Source organism: Archocentrus centrarchus, chromosome 3 (assembly GCF_007364275.1).
Source record: "Archocentrus centrarchus isolate MPI-CPG fArcCen1 chromosome 3, fArcCen1, whole genome shotgun sequence".
Taxonomy (NCBI): Eukaryota; Metazoa; Chordata; class Actinopteri; order Cichliformes; family Cichlidae; genus Archocentrus; species Archocentrus centrarchus.
In genome coordinates, this window is record NC_044348.1 from 7,802,490 (window position 1) to 7,823,037 (window position 20,548).

The 20,548-nt window shown below is 44.1% G+C and overlaps 1 protein-coding gene across 1 annotated transcript; it reads right to left on the bottom strand.

Annotated features, from left to right (window-relative positions):
• Positions 1 to 222: 222 nt before the first annotated feature.
• Positions 223 to 20,152, bottom strand: sema6d (semaphorin 6D). Its single transcript, XM_030719756.1, is given in 23 exon segments — positions 223 to 3,131; positions 3,134 to 3,329; positions 3,440 to 3,681; positions 4,611 to 4,793; positions 5,311 to 5,367; positions 5,967 to 6,025; positions 6,161 to 6,238; positions 6,501 to 6,641; positions 7,052 to 7,225; positions 7,665 to 7,820; positions 8,462 to 8,597; positions 8,678 to 8,818; positions 8,821 to 8,890; positions 9,693 to 9,781; positions 10,090 to 10,156; positions 10,158 to 10,210; positions 10,445 to 10,535; positions 10,789 to 10,890; positions 11,023 to 11,085; positions 11,301 to 11,361; positions 12,123 to 12,234; positions 12,749 to 12,920; positions 19,961 to 20,152. Coding segments are annotated over 22 exon segments (3,366 nt in total). The 5' UTR covers positions 12,873 to 12,920; positions 19,961 to 20,152; the 3' UTR covers positions 223 to 2,160.
• Positions 20,153 to 20,548: the final 396 nt, after the last annotated feature.

Consider the following 20,548-nt stretch of genomic DNA (forward strand, 5'->3'; position numbering starts at 1 on the left):
TCCTGTCACTGCAATCCAGGGGAATTACAGAGTCCGCGTGGCCACGCCAAGAGACGGCGTTCGCGTGAACACTGTGTTAATACATTGGCTGTGGGCAGGATAGGCTGCGTCGAGCTGACTGCTCCACAGTGCAAGGTCTCACCACCCTACATCCCACGTTCAAGAAAATACATTCACTGCATGGCACCTCTACCTGGCGGATTAACACCATTCATTTCAACACCGGCAGTAAAGGAGAAAAAACTGATTTATTTCCCAATAGCTGTTTTTTTTTTTTTTTGTATCCTTTGTGTGACTCGCATTCACAAGTGGAATGTTTGTCAGTTTGTTTTCAGTATCACTTCGGTTTGGTACTGGTTTCCAACACTCATCCTTCTAAATTTCAAATTGCTCATATAAAAATTGTTTACATAGCTAGCATATGACATAACATACAGAGGACCAATTGACGTTGCCAATATTATATACTGTATTTGTGAATAAGGCACACAACGCACAGATTCAGGTTCACTTGCCTAAAAATATTTATACTCCTTATTTATAGTATTTTAGTATATACAGTATCTTGTCATTCCCAGCATGACTCATTTGGACACATTGATAAATGCAGTGTTGATTGTACACGGGCCACTCGCAGGAAGAACTGCACAGGGAACATGGGCTGCAGAACCGGACAGATGGCAAAGATGTTACATCCATGTATTGTTCTAGGTTCAGTTTAATATGCCGTAAATAGGATTAAAGTATGAGGGAAAACTCTAGCGTTCTTCTATCAGGGGACACACACATATGACAGAACAAACCTGCCCTGAAAAGCTGAATTCATATATATGGGCTAAAACACTGGTGCCACTTTAGTTTGAAATGGTAAATTCTTTAAATAAAATAGTAAAAGATTATAAAAGCAGATCATTTTGTTCAAAATTCAGTTACAGAATGAGATGAAAAATGCATTTTTTTTTTCTTAATACCATTGCTACATTAAGACAGAAGACTCTTGAACCACTCTTGAATTCTTACAAAGGGGCGGTGGAGGTTAGAGGAAGTTTCAGTCCCAGAGAGACACATCTCATCCCATGTATCAGTGTTTGGTTGCTTAAAAACTACTTCTTGGCCTCTGTCTGCAAATTCACTCACTCGCACGCACGCACGCACGCACACACACACACACACACACACACACACACACACACACACACACACACACACACACACACACACACACACAGATGTGCACAGGCTATCCCAGAGGGAAAACAAATGCATCAAAGACAAACGCATATATCTGAAGCCAGTAGCACTGAGTAAAATTTGAGCTGCCTGTTTCAGTATACAGCCAGCATGACCAATTTGCCACAACCTAACCTAATTACTAGGAACACAACAGAGTGACATGGAGGTATGATTTATGCGCTGTATAGGAGGGTTTTAAGAAGACCAAAGAAAATATAATATTGTTGTAATGAAGGACAGTGACTTAGGTCTTAAATGTCTTAAGGTGCATCCTCTGGCAAGTGGCACTAATATATTGTGCTGCATTTACACAAATCTGCTTTCCCATCAGCCAGCACACACACAAACATATTCTTTTTCTCTTTTCTTGCTGCTTGAATCAGCTGTTGACAGCCACAACACGCACACTATGCGTTTTGATCTTCCACTCCTCTGCCCTACGCATCTTACAGCCAAAGTTATGGCCTGCGGCTTCTCTCTGTTCACTTCACATTAGTGGGAAGACAGTGCTCAAGGGGAGTGACAAATGAGACCCATTCTTCAAGTATTCTACTGTTTTTTTTTTTTTGTGTTTTTTTTTTGACGTGGTCCCACATACACCATTGTGGCCTCTGCTGGTGTCCTAAACCTCGTTCCAAATATGGTAACGGGTGAGACCTAAGCCAGTTAGGCTGGGCAGCAGCAGTTTCACCACTTTCCACTGATCATATTCTGTGGCTACCGTGGCAAGGGAGGGAGGTTGGCTCATAGGGAGCAAAGACGCCCAACAAGTATCTTTGGCCATATGTATGATTTTCCATTTTTAGTGTAACTGAATGTGCATATCATTTAAAGGGGAAACACACCTCAAGTGATACACAAACACACACTAGGCCTTATCACATCCGTACTCCCTCCCCTAAGCCCTCAGGGCTCAAAGCTCTACAGTCAAGGCCAAGAACTCACTTTGAAGTGTCCATGGTCTTTTAATAGCTGTACTTGTTTGACCACTCGCATTTGTGGAGTCTGTGGTGAAAACCCATTGGGTTTAGGTGGCACATCTGGCTTTATTGATGGGGTCCGTTTGAGCCCAGTGCGGGGGAGTGAGCCATGCCCACTGTAGCTGCTCTGTCTGGATACTGAGGGTGGGTGGGCTGAGTGCATCCCTGGTGCCATAACTCCACCATGTGAATCAAGTCTGGAGGGGGGTGTAGGAGGCATGTAACCCCCTCTGTTCATACTGTGTTGGCGAGACACAGACACCCCCATGGTTACCCCATTTGGTGAGGTGGATAAGGAGTGCCTGTGAGATGCACTCCGCTGGAGTTGGTACCCCCCTCTTTGCCTCTCCAGGGTGCCCCCCATGCTCAGGCTTCCCGTTGGTGTAGTGGGAGTAGTGGGCATGGGCACATCAACCCTCTTGGTGGGGCTGTGCCTTGGCAGGGAGGAGGAGGGAGAGTACAAGGAAGCTTCGCGACTGGGCACCTTGGGGGGTATTTCAGTCAGTTCCTCCATGGGCTCCAGTGTGAGGTGCTGCCGCGGACGGGGCACTGATCCCTCTTGAAGAATGGCCTTGGGATTGGCCACATTGTCATTGAGGTGTTTTAAAAGGTCATTTAGAGTATTTCTGGCATCCACAGACCTCTTCTGGTCTTTCTTAGTTCCCTTAGAATCTGGGTTCTTAAGCTTCTTTTCAGAAGAATGTGGCAAAGTATCTTCCCCATTGTCAAGGCTGGGATGGTCATGTGTAGCGTTGGGCAAGACAACAGCGCTTGGGATGTGTGAGTGTCCCAGGGCAAGGTGAGGGTGGTGGGCGTTGGAGTTAGCAGGAGCAGGAGAAGAAGGAAGGAACTGAGGACTCTTGGCTGATGAGTTGGACTCCTTATGGGACCCACTGACCTTCCCATGTGCCCTCTCCCACTGGTTTTGATGGGCTGTAGACCTTTCTGCTGAAGCACAGGGGTGGACTCTGGAGTGGGCAGAGCAGCCAACTCAGGGGGCTGACATCCGTCCCGCAGGATGATGGTTTTGGTGTCACCGTTGGGTGTATTCAGGTCTTTGCCAGTGCTGAGCAGATTGGTGTACAACTTGGGAGAATCATTGTTGGTTTGGTACTCCTAAGAACGTGACAATAAAATCAAGAGTAAGATTAGACACAGTTTCACATCTTGTTCAATCACTCTTCTCCACAAAAGCGGTATGATTGAAGCTGTTTTTTTGGCAGTACCTTTACAGGGCTATCAAAAAGGCCATTGAGCTTGACAAAGCTTCCAGTGGAGTCGGAGCAGGATGGTGCAGACTCGGCATCCTTGTGGACATGTCTTGGTTTACGGAGGAATGAGTCTCGGTAGCAGAACACAATTAAACCCGCCAGGAGGGCACCCATGAGAAAAGCAGCAAATACGCAGGTGATGAGGATGTTCATGTGGACCATCTGGTTGGTCTCACCTGCTTGGATATCCCACACACCTACAAAACAGTGAGGCACCGGTTAACCCTCTGGTGAAAGGATTCAGTGATCCGTACCCACAGCAGAAATGTACATATTGTTGTGTGAACACAACCATGCTTGAATTTCTGCTTTTCTGCCTCCCCCACACAAAGTAGTTAACCACAAATGCCATAAATATTGTTACATTCATACTAATCTAAGATGAAGAAGAAATATGGTGAAGAAGCTGTTATGTACCCACACCCATTTTGTCCTTCTTTAAGAGGCAGTGGTGTGTTAGTTCAGCTCAAAGTGTTGCCTTGACCCATGTTCCAAGAGAGACTTTGTGTCATGCATCCAGCACTAAAGGGTTAGGAGTGCACTCCTATCTCAGATAGAGCCAAATCAATCTCTTCCCGCAGGAGAACAACCAGCAGGAAATTGATCAGAGGAAAGCGAAGCAGTGTTTGACATCCAGGTGTTCAGATAGCTGCTGCTCTACAGAAAGTTGGTTAGTAACCACAGACATTGAAAGAGTTAGTCATCCACCGTGCGGCCACAAAATGATGTGGCAGAGCTGGTCCAGTCAATGATTTACCATCCAGGGCAAACTACTACTAGAACTAGGGTTAGAAAGTTGCTGCAAGAGACAATCCTGAAAAAAGAAAGCTTTTAAACTACATTAGAGCAGTGTTGTTTAAAAGAAAGGAAGAGAATGAAGGAAATTACTATTTAAGTAAAGTAAAAAAAATGTTAACATGGATACAAAATATGTATCATAAGATTAATGTTTAATGAAGAGACTAATATCTATCATATTATCTAAGGGAAAACTTTATTAGTGGCCACAGTGTGCATGTGCTTGCATATATGTGTAATTTCACATTAGTGTGGCTTAGTGACATTCCCTGGCAGCTATCAGATCAGGCTCAATGCAGCATGCTGGCTGCCTCCCTGTGGGCCTTACCCTCTTGGCCCCCTGGGATAGAGTCTAAAGAATGGGAGGTGGCTGGGTCATCCTGCAGCACAAAGCCTGAGCCGTAGAGCTCTGGACCAGACCCAGAGCTGGGGCTCTGAGTGGGTATGAGTACTGGGGGGTGTATGGGCCCACTGGGCTGGACAGTGACTGGCGCTGATGAAAACTCCATGTCTGTGGTGACAAACAAACTGTTAAACTGTGCAGACGAGTGTAAAGCACACTGTTATCATCCCAGTTAGTAGGCATCGGCAGAGTGTATGGAAAAAAAAGAATAAACCATAACACAGTTAAATTATTGTTTCACATTCAAAAAGCAATGAATGTACTTTTTTTTTTTTTTTACATATTTTTACACAGTTTGAAAAGGAAATAAGTGGGGACACTGATGTTCAGAGAGGAGTTGGTACACAACAGGAAGGTGGCCTAGGTATAGTGGGTGGACATGCAAGAGGGAGGATGGATCAGAACAGGAGGTGATGAGTGAAAAGGAGGAAGTTAATCGGCGCTCAGCTAGGGCGCCGATGTTGCCTGGTGGTTCTGTTATTTGTGGTGATGAAAATGAGACGGGGGGGTATTAGCATTCAAGAGGTGTTTGGTACGAAAAGATGAAGGGAAGAAGTGGTTGAAAGAAAAAAAAGAGATGCTGAACTCAAGGAAAAAAACCATTTGAGTAAAAGATCAAACTAACCAGAGGTAGGGTCGCCAAATGATTTGTAATCTGGCGCTGAAGTAGTGCCCAAAAACGCTAAAAGAATTAAAAGGACAAGAAATCATTATAAGGAAACTCTGAAGAAAAATAAAATGAAAACTAAAACTCCTAAGAGACACTAAGAGTGCATTTTAGTTGGTTTAACAGTAAATATATAAGGCACTCGCGAGCAGTGTCATTTTCTTACTGGAGGCCCTCTGGTTCTGATCAATACTGTGGTTCAGCCTGGGTCATGTTTAGCTGATACATATGAAGGGACAGATGCAGTAAAGTGAAATCAGTCGATGTACATTTTCTAGCTGTGACACATCATAAGACCTCTATCATTTGCACCGGCTGAACATGACCCTCAATTGTACATGTCCCATGTCTCTGCCTCACAGGCAGCATTAGTTACAGGTGGCCATGTACTCTATGTAGATATGTGTGTTAATACTGCACATAAGACTAATGTAGGGGCAAGTTACTGGAGTGGTTACTGATGTGAGTGTGCAGGCTCATGGTGTATGTAGAGATGAGTTTGTGTACAGTGTGTGTATGCGTGTGTTAGTGTGTGCATAGCTGTGTGTGTGTGTGTGTGCGTCATTTGTATATGTCTCAGGACAAATGGCATGGCGTGGAGATGAGATTAATACCTTGACAGTCTCCGAGGTGGGCCGTGTTTCCAAATTCAACATCCTGCTCATATCCAGTCCTGAAAAGAGAAAGAAATGGACATAGATGGAAACAGATATTAATCCAAAAATAGCCAAAAGAAAAAAAAAATATTCTTGTCATTTTCTCATCTGTAATATTTGTGCTTCATATTGCAGGTGGGCTGTGAACTCACAAAACACCTGGCTGTATCCTCTCACAGGCTCCGTGGGGCTTCCAGCCACAATAAGGATCCCTTGATGCAATGCAGGACCTGGTACCACACAAGCACACACACAAGCGCATGCACACAAGGACACACACACACACGGAACACTGGGTTTAATCATTCTGGAAAGTGAACTATAATCATTTGTGACTGACTGAACATTAACCACAAGGCACAAGGTAAAGTTGTTATCGTTGCCTTTATGACATTTAGCTGAAAAACAAAACAATAAAGTCACAAAGCTATGACTGGCTGTACAAAGGAAATTTTACTTAACCTCCTACGTGTGCAGTAGTGCATCACTTACTTGTGGCAGGAGGAATGCCTTTCACAGCGACTCAGGGGAATACGGATGACACAGCTTGAAAAGGCGACATAAAGGCTGTGCGTGTCTTTGTCCACATGCAGCGAGAGGACACGCTTGTCATCCTCACGGTTAGACAGGCACCTGGACGGGGCAGAGAGAAACCTAATCAGGGGTCTATCAGATCCGTCTGTCTACTGTTTCAGTCTCAGAAGATTTAATCACTTGTTAGGTTGAGGAGTCACAGAAGCTTTTTCTTACAGTTTAACAGGACTTTAACCCCCTGACTCCTGGCAGTGTGCATTTTGCTTACACACACACACACCACACACACACACACACACACACACACACACACACACACACACACACACACACACACACAAATAACATACACACATACTGTGCATGAGCAGAAAGCAGGCAGACACTGCCATCTGTGCAGGAAGCGTCACTGTAAGAGTTGCTGACTCCACAGCCAAAAGACAGAAGGGGAAGAGGGAAAGAGAAGAGGGAGCAGACAGAGAGAGGGTGAAAAGTGCATGTGTGCCTACTTGGCCCTATTGAAGATGTCTATTTCCTCCAGGAGCAGGCTGTCATTCAGAGACACAGTGGAGGTCTTGGCTAAAACCTTAGGACGACCCCCGACTCAGCCCCGATGAAACACCACCGTGTAGTTCTTGTGGGGTCCTGCTTCACTGTCCACACCCAGTGCTGTTAGCCTGTACCTTCACACACAGCAGCAGGCATGTGTTACTCACAGTAGGGGTTATTTCACGCAAAATAGGAAAGACCATTTGAATAAACAAATCCCTTGGGCTCATGGTCAATAGCTTTGTGACATCTATTCATACTATTTACCTAGCTTATATTGAAGGACTTCACATCTGAAAAATACCAGCAGATTACAGCAAATGTTTAACTATCGTACGGATCTGTAACCTGGATATTGAAACTCAAGTCTCAAGGTTGTCTGTAGCACTGAATACTGAAGGTCTGCATTGAAAATCTTTGCAGGATTTCTATTCTTCTTTTTTTTTTTTTTTTTAGGATGACTTTAACATTCTTTATTTGTTTGTTCATACTCTTCCAAGAAAGGTATATCTAAAATCACAGGTTTCAAATGTACACTGTTGCATTACAGATATCTGCTCCTCTTGCAGTTACCTGACACGTGTCTTGGTGAACCAGGGCTCATCTCCTATAGAAGGCACAGCTGTGTCCATGAGGGGGTGGGACTTGATGAACTGCAGGGTATCGTCCGGGAATTCAACAGAGCTCTTAAAAGACGCAGCTGGACCGTGACCTGCACAGCTCCCGGGTCTAGGATAGAGAGTGCCCATGCACAGAGTGCAAAAGGTCAAAGATCAGCCTATATGATCACACACCAGGGAGTAATAATAATGTGTTCTGAAATGGATGGAAAAAGTGCCATGAGAGGGTGGGGGGGAGAGTAGCAGGTGCTTATTAGGATCACAAAAAGACCTCAGCTGGAGGCATAAAATATACATATGCATGGTTATCCTCCCATAAATGATTTAGTGGGGTAATTATGTGCTTCATGGACTTTGTGTTTTGTACGCAGGGCAGGGCTACAAATATAGGTGCTGACTGTAAACAGGTTAAATATGCAACGCATCTAATTATACTAAATTAATTATTTAATCATCAGCAGATGGTGAATGTGTGTGCTGGGTCAAAACTAATAACCTGGTCCCTTACTACGGCAAAAGATTTAATTTCATTGGGTTTAACCTGGACAAAGAAGGGTTAAGAAAGGGTGAAAAATGACAGGAGGTAAGCAGCTGCCGAGCCAAGCGCCACACCTGCTCAAAGAGACGTTTAAAATCTGAAATCATCTTTTTGATGTTTTGTTGCTCTTTAGTTCTGTTTCTTGGCTCCACGTGCTTAATAAGGCTCAAAATTTGGAAATTGTTCTGAGGAAGAGAAAGATCAACTGTTACCGAGGTTTGGGTAACTTCTCCTCTGGGAACGGAGTCCACACAGAGTCAGGAGTCTTCTGCTCTTTGAACCGGCCCAGGAATACTTTTTCTATATCAGCCATGGAGAAGGCACACACCGCTGACCCTGGAATACTGTGGAGAAGGAAATATATCAAGAGAAAGCCCCGTTTCCTTTTACTGTTAATTTAACCCGCAGCTGCCCATGACTCACCTGTTTCATCTGTGTGGTAAACACACCCACCACTGAGGGAACTCCATTGATGTCAATGATGTCAGTGATGGACTGGAGCACGTCAAAGTAGAAGAAGGACTCCCCCGGCACGGAGCAATTTAGCCTCGCCTTCACAAAAGAGGTCAGTGCTTCTCCAGCACCCGCTGTGACCCACCCACGTCATTTTTACAGATTCGGGCCACACGAGAATACACAACCTGTGAGGTGCAGAGGTTTTTTTTTCAGAAAGGACTGAGGCGTGTGGAAGAGCAGGGCATCTCAGTGAATGTCACTAAAACACTTCAACATGCTGAATAATGCATTTCCCCGTCCTGTAGCAACTCAGCACAGATGACTTAAACACACACACACACACACTTACCTTGTTCACCTTGACTGGAGCAAATATTAAAAAAAAAAAAAGAACGCATGCAGTGGCCCTTAATGACTTAATGCTGGGCCGTGCGTAAGTGTGTTGGATTGCACATATTACCAAGGCTTAAAGCATAAATGAAGTACATGAAACAGTTGGCTTGAATAGTTTAATAATTTACTAGTGCAAACCTCCATCAGAGCCCAGGTGTCACTCCAGCATTAGCTGGATTGAAATATTCATAAGCTGGTGGCTGATGGAGGATGCCGGCTTCCTGTGGCCCGGCCAGCTCAGGATAAGGCATGGTCAAATCTGAGGTTGGCCTCAAACGCAGGACATTATAATGCCTTCTGCATGTGTGTCATAGGAAGGGCGTACACAAAGCGTGCAATCTCTGTGAGACAAATCCTCTCACTGTGTAATGGTTTTACATTAGTAGAACATTCCCACCAACACTCATCATGAAATTCTCGAGTATTCCAATTGATGTAGCGTCACCGCCTGAATGGGCCCCTATTACCACTTGGCCCATTTGTGGCAGAAACACGGGCACTGAGGGATGCGTAAGCCTTTTTCTTGGATAAAGGCCTGCATATGCTGCCTGTGTGGATATGTAATGCATTATAAACGGCAGGTGCACTGTCTACCTTTCCCAGATTGCTGTGCTCCACCGCAATCTCTCGGTAGAAAAAGTACACATAATTCCCATACTCTGCTGCGTGCAGGAAATGAGGTTCTGAAAGAGAGGACAGAGGCAGAGAGTTTGAAGTGTGTTTCTGCACTGTCACCACCACTGTGCATGTTGAATATTTCAGGGATTGTACAAGGCTGTATATGACTGGGGGTGACCTAGATTGCCTGTGAGAGAACAGGCCCTATCCTCCTGGAGCTTGGGCAAGGCAGGGGAGCTCTCTATCACTCCAAAACAGCTCTGACAGTCGCGTACATACATGCACCATGCAAAGGCACCATGAGCATCGAGCTGGCTGGCAGGTAGACACATGTATCTCAAGTGAAGTAAGAGATGAGAGAAACGAGGATTACCTTTCAGCCATTTGGAGTCATATTTGATGGTTCTCAAGGCTGATCCATCACCCATACTGCGATAGATGAACAGAATCACTGGCCTGGAAGTCAGCTACAGTTGCAGAATACAGCTTCCCTTCTAAGAAACAAAACAAGAAGGAACACAGTCACCGAAAACTAGGATTCGTGCTCTTGGATGCTTTGTTGTTCCTCTGCTTTTATAAAGCCTAATTGGCCGAGCTGTTACCGCTGCAGGCACAGTTTTACTGTGGCAAAGACACAGAGGTGATAATGAGAGCGTAAGTAGGAACACATTAGCTCTTCTTCACCAAGATGAACTATGTGTGTGGGCGGGTGTGCGCTTGACCCTTACCAGCGAAAAGGGCAACGTTGGTTTGCTTGGAGTCAAATGGGCACCGTGCCAGTCCATTGATCTCTTCCCCATCAAACTCTAGGTTATCCAGCTGAAGGGAACGGAGCAATCACCCACACATTAAAAAGAGCTTTCTCAAGAGGCACGGTGCAAACAATCACACAGAAGCACCAGTGCACAAATAAATCACTGGAAGGAATCTAGCCAAATTCTTAAAAAGAAAGTACAGAAGTAAAGGGTTGCTGTTTATCTAGCGCCAGTCCAGATTTGGTGCATGTTGTTGTACACAGCCTGAGCTTTGCCTAATGAATATGCAATGACAGGCCCTGACCCTGAATACTGACCCTGTAGTATCTGCACATGGGGTTGAAGCCATTCGTACCACAGATGAACACCAGGTCATCATTTCTTGGAACCAGCACCTTGATGAAGTTGTGGCACTCGTCCTGGAAGCAAATACACAACATGGGATAGTGTTTTTAGAGGCAGCCAGCTTCTCTGTTCACAGTTTAACTTTTCTGTCCATGAGATGGGTGATCAAACAAAGAGTGTGCAGGTTAATAATTCCCCCCACTTACTCTGTGTTTTCCCTTGACGGCACACATCTCTCTGTCAGCTTGGCCCGATCGCCATGTTAGTTTCTGTAAAAACAAAAACAACAATAAAAAAAAAAAACCCAATATGGGGTATTAGACTCATGCGTGCAGCATAACACACTTGCACACACTCACGCACACTCCTTTTTCCACTCTCTCATTTTACCACATTTCCAGTTTGTGATGAATGGCTCAGTATTTTCTATGAAGCCTTTTCACTGTTTGTGGATTGAAAAAGCAGCTTGTGGCAAGAATCTTACCCGGTAAGGAATGATCTCATTCCTGTAGGATTCTCTCAGACTGACTAGGTACACCTGATCTCTGTGGACAGACACCAACAAAACATACAGCTCAGTGACACACAGCACACACAGGAATATGCTTATTTTCTGGCCTTCTCTGGGTCTTTATCTGTGTGTGTGTGTGTGTGTGTGTGTGTGTGCTATGACATTCGTAAAAGGCTTTATTTTTAAATTAATTCTGGTCTAAAATGTGCTTTAGACTATTCTTATTTTTATTCCCTCATTCTTAGAATGCATAATCAGCAGCTCATTTACATTGTCTCCCAATTATGAGAATATTTTGTGTCCTTATCATTAGAGGGCCTCATTTACTAAAAAAAAAAAAAAAAAAAAAAATTTTATTTTATCAACAAACACACGACATAATTTTGCTTCACTTTCAGTAAAAATGCTCAGCATACACCTGACAACAGAGATACGTGGTGGTGGTGACTATGAGGGCTCCAGAGGGGGGAGGCGTTATACTGTAGATGTCAAAGTGATTTCCTGCTACAATATTACGGTAGTGCTAGTGGTCAGATTAATCCCACTGCCCATAAATAGCAAAAAGAAATGTAAAGATGCCAAGAAATCCCTGACAGCGCATCAGGCCCTGAAGATAGATGCCTTTACCGGATCGATACTGGCCATATACATCAGATGCACGACCAGAAGCCAGAGATCCAATATCGCTAAGAGCTTCCCTCCCCCTTATACCTCTGTTTACCTGCCAAGGAATGACTGAGTGTATTGGTAAGAGGGGGGTGTGTGAAAGAGAGAGTACGTGTGTGTTGAATTTACCTGCCAGCGATGAACAGAGTGTCCTGTATTGTGGTCATCAGCTGAAAGTCAAGGCGATGCTGTGACTCGTTGCCAGAGGGCCTGCCTCTGAACACAGGGTACCTCCGTGAAACTGCAACGACAACACACACATGCTATTAAACTAATGGTAAATGCAGACTGTGATGAGCTCATGAACCACATGTATGTCTTGCTACATTAAACTAACTGTAGTGATTAAACGTGCAATTAAGAATGGGACTTATGCGTATGCAGACATGACTGGAACACCGTATATTCTCTACAGTCTGTCCAATCAGACCTGTGTGTCATTGCGGTGTGTGTTAGATAATGGATTCCTATGTCAGCACACCACTCTGTTGTTCCATTACATCACTTGCTACAACTGGCCATACAGCAGATTGATTTGATCAGAGTGGAGATGGGATGCTAATGTCTAAAGTGTGGACATGATGAGATGGGGGAGGCACTACCATTTGTCTTAAGTCTGGGCAACAATACGGCGAGTGGAGCGAGTAGAAGGTGTATATGGGAGTTGTCATTATTTTATTTATTTTTTTGAGTGACATTCTAGTAATTGTAATCTCAACCCCGTCTATGCTGAGCTCATTTACACGTTTACTCACAGTGTGCGTCAACGACATCGATGGGTACGATGTCCTCTGGGAAGCTGACTGCGAGGAGAGTGCGTGAGACTGTCAGTAACAGCAGCAGCAGCTCACTGAGCAGAAGCGCAGCTTTCTGGCCCATGTCTGCTCACAGACGACACTTCCTGTTTCACACTGGTGGAGATGTTACCTGGAAACACACACAAAAGGCACGCTTTCATTACTTGACATGTGCTAAACATAATCTTATGTCTACTGCACCGCTGTAAACTAAATCCAAACCCTTTGTTGAACTCAGAGCAGCAACTGGCTCTTTACTGAAGCGTTTTCTGGTGTGGGTGATTATCAAAGATGCAAGTAAAATGCAAACATAATGCAAACTTGCAGTAGAACACTCTCGGGTTTATTGATGACTGAGCTCTCAGTGGCAGCGCTTGGCATTTTCCCTCTACCTCTTCCTGCATCTGCTGTCTAAGGGAAGGTCAGCCAACTGACCGGTGGGGTGTCTCGGTGTGTGTTGGAAGCAGCGGAAGTCCACTCTGTTAGAAACGTGGCGGGCCTGCTGTCTCGGTACATCTGTGCTCTGATTGGCTTGTACTGGGCCAGGCTCAACACTACTCAGCACATTGCAACTTCATCATCATCACAAGTGTAGCCTCTGCTCTAACCTTAGCACACGTCTATCAGCGCTGCAGTGGCAGTTATTGCTCCAGCTTTTCCTTGGGGCTGGTGTTCTTTATTGCAGCGCAGTGATTCACTCATATTTGTATTATGAGTTCCTACTCATGTACAGTTGTTTTGACATTGTAGTAATTTTTGTGGATAAAAGCTTGTACAGGATCTGATTGTAGACATGATACACCAACAGCTACTTTGGCAATAATTCATTGTGGGAGTGGCAGGGGTTTAGTGCGTATGTTAGTGTCTGAAGGAGTGAAGGAGTACTTTAGAGACAGACTGTGTCTGTGCATATTAATGATCGGTGTACATTCAAATATTTATAAGGCAAACAAATTATTCATGCAGGCAAAGCCTGAACGGATATAAACAATTTACTGGGAGACGTCACACAGGCAGAGGGATGGATTAGCCAGGAGCGCACTTGGATGCACACACACACACACACACACACACACACACACACACACACACACACACACACACACACACACACACACACACACACGCGGCTGCACATACATAATCACTCTTTCAAATGGTGTAATGCAAAGACTGATGCATGTGTGTGTGTGTGTGTGTGTGCATGCGTGCGCGCACACACACACACACACACACACACACACACACACACACAATATTGACTCATTTTTCAATTAGCCCCAAAGCACACCTGCTCCAGTGCTGTCTGTGAGCCCTGCCTGCCAAGCCATTAGTGCTTTGATTGATCCACACAGGAAACATGGCAGATCAGGAGCCAGAGAAGGCAATCTATGGACTTCGCCGTATCACAGTAGCCACGAGTACTTTGCAACTATAAATCAAGTCACTTTCATCTCGACATTTTTTGAAGAACCTCAAGCTTATGAAAAAAAAAAAAAATTGTCCAGAAGCTTAGTTTAAAACACTAAATAAACTACAATGCATATGGCTGTTGAGTGAATTAATTATAACACACATGGCTGTCAAGTAGAAAATGAGGCGCCGCGAGGTGTTTACCTGACAGCAACAATCAGCATGTCAGCTTTTTGTCAGAATGTAGATTGCATAACAAATTTGCTGCATAACCTTTGTGCCAGCATGTCGATATAAAGTACACAGGGTTTTTTTGTTTTTTTTTTCTCCAGGCATTAATAATCCAATTTTGGTCTAAACAGCTACTGTGTGATGGCATGTCACTAAAAAGAATGAAACTAGTGGTGAGATGGAATCGGGGTAATGCCAACATGTTTTAATCATCAGCAGTGTGTAATCATGGCTATTCAGGACTCTGTGGGATACTGAGGCCTTTGAAAGAGCAATGTCATTATGACTGGGTAATATGAGGCCTGGATGAGACGACGCTTAATCTCAATTAGTCCACTTAGTGGTTAAATTATGGGTTTGATGTTTTGGCAAAAAAAAAAAAAAAGGGGAAGATTTTATGAGGACCAAAGGGTTGTTTGCTCTTTCTGTAACTACAAACATCAATGATGCTAAAGCAGCCACTAATTCTAATCTAGTCACAAATGAATCGCTGGACAGAAACCATCCACAGATCTGTGGATGCAGTTCCCCTGATCTGTGCAGAGCAGCAAAAGGAAGGAACTTAATTTTAACGAGGAATGATGACGCTACTCTGAAAAGACCGGCTGTAGCGATCCTTAAAAACATCACAGCTATTTTTTTTTTCTTCCTTCCTCATTCAGACGCCTCTCACACCAAGAAATCTGCTGCGTTAAAACGCAGGCAGTAAATAGCTGAATTTCTAGGAGAAGCCCGAGACAGAAATAGATACCAAATACTCGACAACCGAAAAATAGAGGCCCAGTGAAAGTAAATAAACCGAGATCCGTGTTTCAATTCTATAGTGCTATCATACACACTGCACCCCTGTATCTGAGGCACAAAAAAAAAAAACCCTGGCTGTGTTTGCAGGTAACTCGTTTCCTTACCTGTCAGAGTTTACACTCCTGCTTTACATCAGCTCTTCAGAAGCACTCACATTCATGACACTTTTTCCCCCTGCCACTCTCCCCCACTAAACAATTCAGAAGGAAAACACTCCAAGGAAAGGCAAAAGCTCAATGCCAATCTCCCATGATTCCTTGCATGGTAATAGCCTTGCTGCGGAGGCAAAGGCTTCCCTCAGAAACTTTAATGTAAAACAGAAACAGAAGACATTCAGAGGTCAGTGCTCTAAAATTACTTCTCAATCTCTAGCGAGCCCAGCATGTTTTCTATTGACTATTCCTTTATGCTCTCTGGTTCCTGCCCTCCAGTGTGTGTGTGTGTGTGAATATGTGTGTGTGTGTATGCACATATAGGCCTCAACAAGCCCAGAGATGCTGGGCTTGTCACGCATCCCAGTGCCATTCAGTCTTGCCTTACCCTACCTCTGTTATTACAGGCTTTGCAGTGTCCTACAACCACGCACTTTCCCTGCTGATGTTTTTGGCTCAGGCCCATGGTGTTAAACATGGGGAGAAGAGAGGGGGGAGGGTTTTCTGTTGGACTGCTATTTCTGCTGATGGTGGGTGTAGGGGTCTGTAGCCCAATTCTGGTAGTTACAGCAGACGCTTTAGTGCTTCGAGCTTAAAATGACAGATTAACACATACCCTCCTCTTAGCTGTGCTTTCGTTGGCATACAGTAGGTAAGCCATAAAATCTCCTCAATTGCAGCACTGGATGGATGTGTTTTTGCAGGGAGGTCCTATTGGGAGAATTTGGGGGATAATAAAAGGACAGCAAACAACAGTAGTGCGTGAGGTTTCATAAATTGCGTGTGAATGTGAAGGGTGGATGTAATCCCAGCAGAACAAAGGCTGCTGCTGCTTGAGGCTGCCTGACTTGTCATCTTGCACCACACTGAGCTGCAAACCTAACATCACGGAAAATTAGATGGCCCGGGAGTTAATTTTTACACATTTCAATCATTTCACTTGTATAGCCTAAGTATGTCTAAACAGGGGTGGAACAAAATATTGTGTTGCAATATGTGGTCTTGCTTCCTCTTGTGATTCATTTATCAAGACACTGTTGGCAAATGCGGCCACTCCAAATGGCCAATTGACCTTCCAAAGTCACTACTTCATGACTCCTCATGCTGGCACTTATCAAATGAATGAGGGTGAAGTAAAATGAAGTGAACTGACTCAGGGTGAAGAAGAAACTTAGAGAGAAAATGGTGGACAGCGATGGAAAGCGAATTGGAGAGCTCATCAACTAATTTGACACAATAAAACTGAATCCTAATGATGATACATACACATGGTTCAAAGTGCAGCAAGTAAAATATAATTACTACTTTTTACATTTATATGGGTTTTTTTTCTCCTTCATTTACATATGTTAATATGCCGCAGATGATTACCATGCATTTCATCAAGTAATGCATCTTTGCTGTATCACTGCGCTGTTGGGTAACTTATCGCACTCTTATCAGGAGGTAACCTGTGATTTCCATGCCATCACCTGTCCACGTATGACTCTGATACGTTTTACGACACGGTTGTTAAAACTCTCAACTGTGGCTCTTGGAAAGTAATCAAGATGCAGCCACACAGGAGACTGAGCCAGCCAGATGATTAGAGCAGCTACCAGACATGCCCACAAATGATTAATACTCCTTTTCCCACTTCAGCAATAACAAGTACCCCTTAATTGTGTGCCGTTTATCTAAGGATCACTTCTGAGGGGCTTGGTTGGACTTGTTGCTTCAGAGATCTGGCTGAAGGAGAAGGCTGTGCCACCCTAAACCGTGGTTCCCTCCCTTTTGTTCTCTACCTTGGCGAGAGGAGGAGTGAAACAGGAGAAAGGCTGTTCTCAGCAGTAGTTCTACTATTGTAGAGCACAAAGAGTCTGTGCTGCAGGTGTGACCAAGAAACAAAAGGGGCTTTGGGCAACTCAACACAATAGAGCCCCACCCCCGGTCCATGGACCCACGTACTGAAGAGCTGTTTTTGGGGCTCTAAAAGGGCCTATGAGGGAACAAAGCAAACTATATAAACGTGCTGACTCTGAATGCTGCACATAGGATTTAACTTTTATCTCTCATCCAATTAAGTACGGAACAATCGGATTTGTGAACAGCAGTTTAAGGAAACCATAAGGCTGCAAAGGGGTAACACTGATCACTGTATGGTTTTATGTGGTTGTTCTGGGGTTGCGGCCGGCTGTAGTGGAGGTTAACGGTGGTCGTTTTGGTCACTGAGTTCTGACCCTTCTGAAAAGTGAGGCGAAGTCAGACACACAAGCCAGCTGTGCTGTCAACAACCCCATGGCTTGGTTCTGATCTTTGACCTGGTTGCAGTCGGATGGTCTCGCCGATATGTTTAGTTTTTAAATTCAGCAGCTAGGCCAAGTTCTCTGATCTCTGAGACACGGTTCAGCCAACTCAGAGTTTTCAGGGAAATGTGAACATCCTCCTTTATCCTTATTTCTATAAAAACTGCAAGGCTTTAGGAGAATTTATAGCAGCAACATTTTGAGCACAGACCAACTATAATTAAAAATGAGTGAACACTTCTGTCTGTAAAAAAAAAACCAAAAACACACACTAAGCAGAGCAGGTTAGTCAGTGGCAACAACTTCAAAAGAAGCCCTTTTGAGCTTTTACTTAATTTAGCTACATTTTCCTAAACATTAAGACACAAATAATTAAACTAATCACGCTTGGATACCTCCTTATGAAACAAATGAACCACCTCGACTTCCTCTCTTTCTTCATTTTTCTTCTGTTTTCTTTTGTATTTTTCAAGTTTTGCCTTCGGATCTTCTGCTCCTGTTTTGCGCACAAAGTCCATGAAGCAGCCCGGGCTCAAATACATGCATTATATGCGCTAAGGCATAAAGGCATTCAAGCTTAGTCCGTGGTAAATCATTTCAGACCCCTTTAGTCCACATGCAGAACTCATACAAAAGACAACAAAGACGCGGGGGACATCTGTGAAGTGACAACAGTGATGGGGCTGCGTTTAACTGCCTCCACAGCACTCAGTCCATTCACAGGGCAGGGCTTCCAAACCACTCTGCCTCCAGAAAGGTTACGAGCGCTTTTGCAATTTACTATCTAATACATGACTTCTGTAATGGATCAGGGAATACAGTATATATACATTTCAAAGACATCCGCAAACGACCTTCATTTTCGACTGTCCCTCCTACTTGTCTCTAATTGTTTAACAGCCGTCTGTTTTCGCCCATCTGCGCAGATTGCCTTTGATCCCAAGTTGATTTTTGTAAAGTCAAAATGCCAGAAAACACTTTTATTCCTGCTCTAAGCAATTTAACAGTACATAATAGAAAGGGTTTGTTACGAGGACTGAAACTGTAGTAAAAATAGAGGCACTCTCCTGCACGAAAGGTTAAACGATAACGTGTGCGTGGCTCTAATTTTATTTCCGATCAGTATCATCGCACTCACTAACCTATTTGCACTAGTGTATTTAATGAAGGGTATATTTTACTTTGAAATGCACTTGATACTCTTTCACAGATTATGTTCACTAAGTATAGCTCTCCGGATAGAGTGGTCTGTAGTGATAGGCTATGTCCTTTATTAAATCCATGGTCCGTAATAACAATAATACTAATAAATCACACGGAGTGTGTTCTAAAAACTGAACAAGATGCGCTTTATCCATCGTTTAAAAAAATCACTGGGCACACCTACCTTAAGTATCCGATTTCACACATGAATGGGGCAGTCCAGCTGAATGTCATATTCCTTTGGTAATCCATTTGCGAGAAAACACCCAGCATGTAATATTCCTGTTATTTTAAGCTCCATCCGGACCCCACTTTTCTCTTTTATCCAGTTGCGCACAGATTTCAGCTCCGCTCACCAAACATTATTGAGACTCTGCCTCTGATGAATCTCTCTCCGTCCCCGGGCCCCTGCGCTCTGATGAGTGATCTTCAAAGCTCTGCCACGACCGCACAGCCACCCCCCCCCCCCCCCCCCAATACACTGTTACACCAGCCCCTTTCCACTACGATTAACTTTGGAAACCAGAGGGAAAAGACATAAACATTAACGAAGCGCTGTCTTTACCACGCCGCTCTCTGACTTCATGACTTAACTGATTTAAAACAACAGAGGGTGTGTGGAGAGCAAGACAGCGCGTATTCACCGGAATGAGACCAGATGGGATTTACGCAAAACTACTCTGTAATTTTTTTAGATATAAATAAGGATCACACAACTTTGAATTCATCGGTCTGATAGACACTTTAAAAAGATTTCTGAGGGGAGGGGAACTATAACAACTACAAATTTCCCCCCTTTACTGGGAGTGGAAAGACGCTTTCGATCTGGACAGATTCATTTTGTCAGCCCTATGAGGAATGAATGAATAGTGTGCTGCGTGGAGGCACCAGTAAAAATAGTCCGGACCTGAACTATTTCTGTCCTGCAACCATCAGTTTTGCAGAGCAGCATAGCGACGTGGTCAGAAGAAATATTTTGTTTCCCAGCAAAGACTTCTCGTCTCTAGTTTTCCCCTCGACTTTCACTGCAAAATACGTGCGCAACAAAGAAGCCTAAGTCCACATAGCTGCAAGGAACTCACCTCATCGGAAATGATTATTTTGTATCCTTTCGAGTTGCTGTAATCCCCTCAAAAAATATTTTGCGCGTTGTAGTGAATCAACTTCTCCTGGCTGGGAGAAAAACAAACTAATGCACGGCAAATGGTGTAATTCGACCCGTGCTAAGTCAATCCATCCAGTGAGGGAACCGCAGCCTACCAATAAGCAGCGCTCTTCCTCCAGTCCCTCCCCCCATCATCCATCTCTCCTCAGTAGGTTTGGGCTTCTCTTCCTTGCTCGGGCTTCCTTCCTTTCTTTTCCTAAAGCATAGAGAGAAAGAAAAAGCGACCCTCCTCCCTCTCAGTTCTCCTCCTGTGTGACCCCGTATTCTCCCCCCCCCCTCTTGTGTTAAAACCCCATCCCCCAACACCAAGTCAGCAAGAGCCTCTAGTTAAAATCTTTACAGCTGAGTTGTGGCAAGTCGACTGCTTAGTAAAACACAGCTTTAGACATGTTTGGATTAAAGGAAGAGATTTCGCTCAAATCTGTGTGTAATTCTGCACAGCATTGCGAAGCGGATGTTTTTCTTTTAATCGTTAAAGATTACAATATTTTACAAAGTTTGACTC